At 37.2% G+C, this 2,689-nt stretch overlaps 1 protein-coding gene across 4 annotated transcripts in view; it reads right to left on the bottom strand.

Annotated features, from left to right (window-relative positions):
* Window positions 1–247: 247 nt before the first annotated feature.
* The window catches only part of PACSIN2 (protein kinase C and casein kinase substrate in neurons 2), a 97,959-nt gene continuing 95,517 nt past the window's right edge, over window positions 248–2,689 (bottom strand). For all 4 annotated transcript variants that reach the window (XM_019544357.1, XM_019544359.1, XM_019544358.1 and 1 more), the window contains one exon: window positions 248–2,048. In XM_019544357.1, the coding sequence (XP_019399902.1) occupies window positions 1,936–2,048 (113 nt within the window). In that variant the 3' untranslated portion in view covers window positions 248–1,935. The remainder of the gene's footprint in view (window positions 2,049–2,689) is intronic.

Raw genomic sequence — 2,689 nt, 5'->3', positions numbered from 1 at the left:
AGACTTAATCTTTTCAATGCAGTGCACTGCATTTGAAAGATTGCCCAAGTCTATCTCAACAATGCAGTTGGTCCAATAATCCTTGTCTCTTGCATATTTCCTGGATTATCATGGCTATAACATTTTTCCATCTTCCTGACAATTATATTTTCATTTACCTCTAGAAAGTAAGGAGTGCATTCTGTTTATTTAGGAGATTAACAGAGTTTATTATTTTTCTAAAATTTTACAATACAGAGACTGAGGCCCAAAAATTATAACAGTTTTAATAACTCTATTTTGTGGATGAACAATTAATTATGCTGGCAAATTTAAAACAGACACATACATACACCACTGCCTAAGCTTGAACATTTTAACTCATTGGAAATGCTGGCTGAATGTAGCTCTATGATCTCAAAAAACAAACAGTATATCAGGAGTGCCTACAGTGTTTAAATTGCCTCAAAACAGATTTAATTTTATTACAGTGTAGCTTCCCAAAGTGACATCAATCCACCTGATAAGATTTAGATTTTTTGTTTTTTTAAAGACAAACCCGGTGTAACCTATAACCCATATTTTAAAATTTATCACAAATGTATGATATTTAATACTATTACATATGACTGAGTCGTAATAGCAACATGATGTAAAAATTTTACAGTGTTCTGCTACAATAATCCACATAGGGACTAATGGTACTTTTCATCTGGATCCACAATTTAGCAACAAATACAGATTTTGAGTATACTGCTACATTTACAAGAATCTAAACCACAGAATATTTAGTCTATGGTACAATAGCTAATATAGAGTGACAAAGCAGATTTAAACATACCTATAATTTGATTTTTCAAGCATAGTCTAAATCTAATCCACAGTCAAAAAACTTGCTAATCAACAGTAGACATCAGCTTCAAAGTTTTTTTTTAAATCAAATGATATGTACATACTCACAACATAAAGAGCCTCTTAATATAAACCATTTACTCTATTTTACAATTGTCTTTGCTTGAAAAAAGTTTTTTTTCCATACACATTTAACATTCTAAATCATTGATACAATAAGTCAGTGAATTTACAGAATGGCAAATTTCTCAGCAAGACCATGCTGGAAATACTTTGAAATATTCTGGGGTTTGTGTGTGACTGTTTTGCTTTTAGAGTACTACTGAATATCTATTTTGGCAACTGGCAATTAAATGTCAAAATGCATAAATGGCATCCAGAATAGAAACTCAACCCACAATACTTGCAGATATTTCTGCTACAAACAATCTTCTGTAACAGACATTTATTAAATACAATACTTTTTTTTTTTACAACTTTAAACCACGCTGATAGCATGGAAAGATTTTTACAACATGGAAACAGTTTTCATTCAGTTAACTGATGAATGAATCTATGTCATAATTTAAGAATTCATCGATAAACCCAACCAATACAAAGGTGCTCGACTACACTGCCTTTAAATAAAAAAAAAATACTGCATCTTTCAGACATTGCTAAGAACAAATAAAAAAATTAATGGTCATAGTCTTAAAAATTCAACTTTGCAATTACTGAAGGCCACTTGAAATAACTGATTAAACAAAAGTGAGCATAAGCCACACACCAGGACAGGTTGATGCACAAGCATAAAATGCAAAACATAAAAAGTGATGGTAACAGATGAGATGGAAAAGAAGCTTTTTAAAGGGTCATTTCTTGTTTCACATATTTTTTCAACTTAACCCTTTTGTTTTGCATTGCGTACAAGTTGTGAAAAAAATGTTATGTTACCAGGTCTAGCTTTTGTCTTTAAATCACTATGATGTCAATTTCAAGCCATCATTCCTTTGCATTAAAATATATACATTCTATATATCATTCAGTTTCCCTCATTGAAAATATGTACTGTATATATTATCCTACATGATAAAAGCAATATTTCCAGAATAACTTAAGCCTTCATCACTGGATTGGTTCTACATAGTTTGCAGGGTATAAGCCAACTTGTCCACTGTCTAGACGTCCTTTGCACCAACCTTGTTCATCTTCATCTTCTGTTTTAGTTAGCTCATCCCCTGTAAAATAAATGTCATATTTGACATACAGATACATCTGGTTAATAACAGGATAACACTCAGTCACCTAGATTCTAGATGTCCACACCTCTGCTCACCCAAACTGGCCCCATCACTGCTTTCCAAGTCTGCTCTCATCTAGAGGTGCACCGATACATCGGTCCCATATCGGATATTCCCAATATAGGGAAAAATTGAAAGCATCAGCAATCAGTTTATTTTGCCTGATATGGCCAATAAATGCCCCATGCATGCACACAGCCAGGAGCACAGCTCAGAGGCTTGGAGAGCAGCATTGGCCGGTAAGCCTGTTGTGGGGGAAGGGGGAAATCAAGGCTCCCATGATGAGGGAGGAAGTGGGGCTGGAGCAGGTGGTGCTCAGGCAGGGCAGTGTGGGGTGCAGGACAGAGCCATGAGCAGCTCATCTGGGGGATGGCTCCCGCTGCTGTGCACACCCTGCGAGGGCATGGGGGGCATGTGCCCCCAGATCTGTGGGGTCAGGTGGGCTGGGGCCAGGGCTCTTCCCAGGACGGCACTGGGCTCTTCTGAGGAGGCTGGTAAGTCTGTTGTGGGGGGAAGGAAGGGGCATGGGAGGGGGCAGATCAAGGCTCCTGTAGTGAGGAAGGGAGTGGGGCTGGGGC

The sequence above is a fragment of the Crocodylus porosus genome, unplaced genomic scaffold (assembly GCF_001723895.1).
Source record: "Crocodylus porosus isolate Cpor-Errol unplaced genomic scaffold, CroPor_comp1, whole genome shotgun sequence".
In the NCBI taxonomy this organism is placed as follows: domain Eukaryota; kingdom Metazoa; phylum Chordata; order Crocodylia; family Crocodylidae; genus Crocodylus; species Crocodylus porosus.
This window is presented reverse-complemented; position numbering and strand designations above follow the sequence as displayed.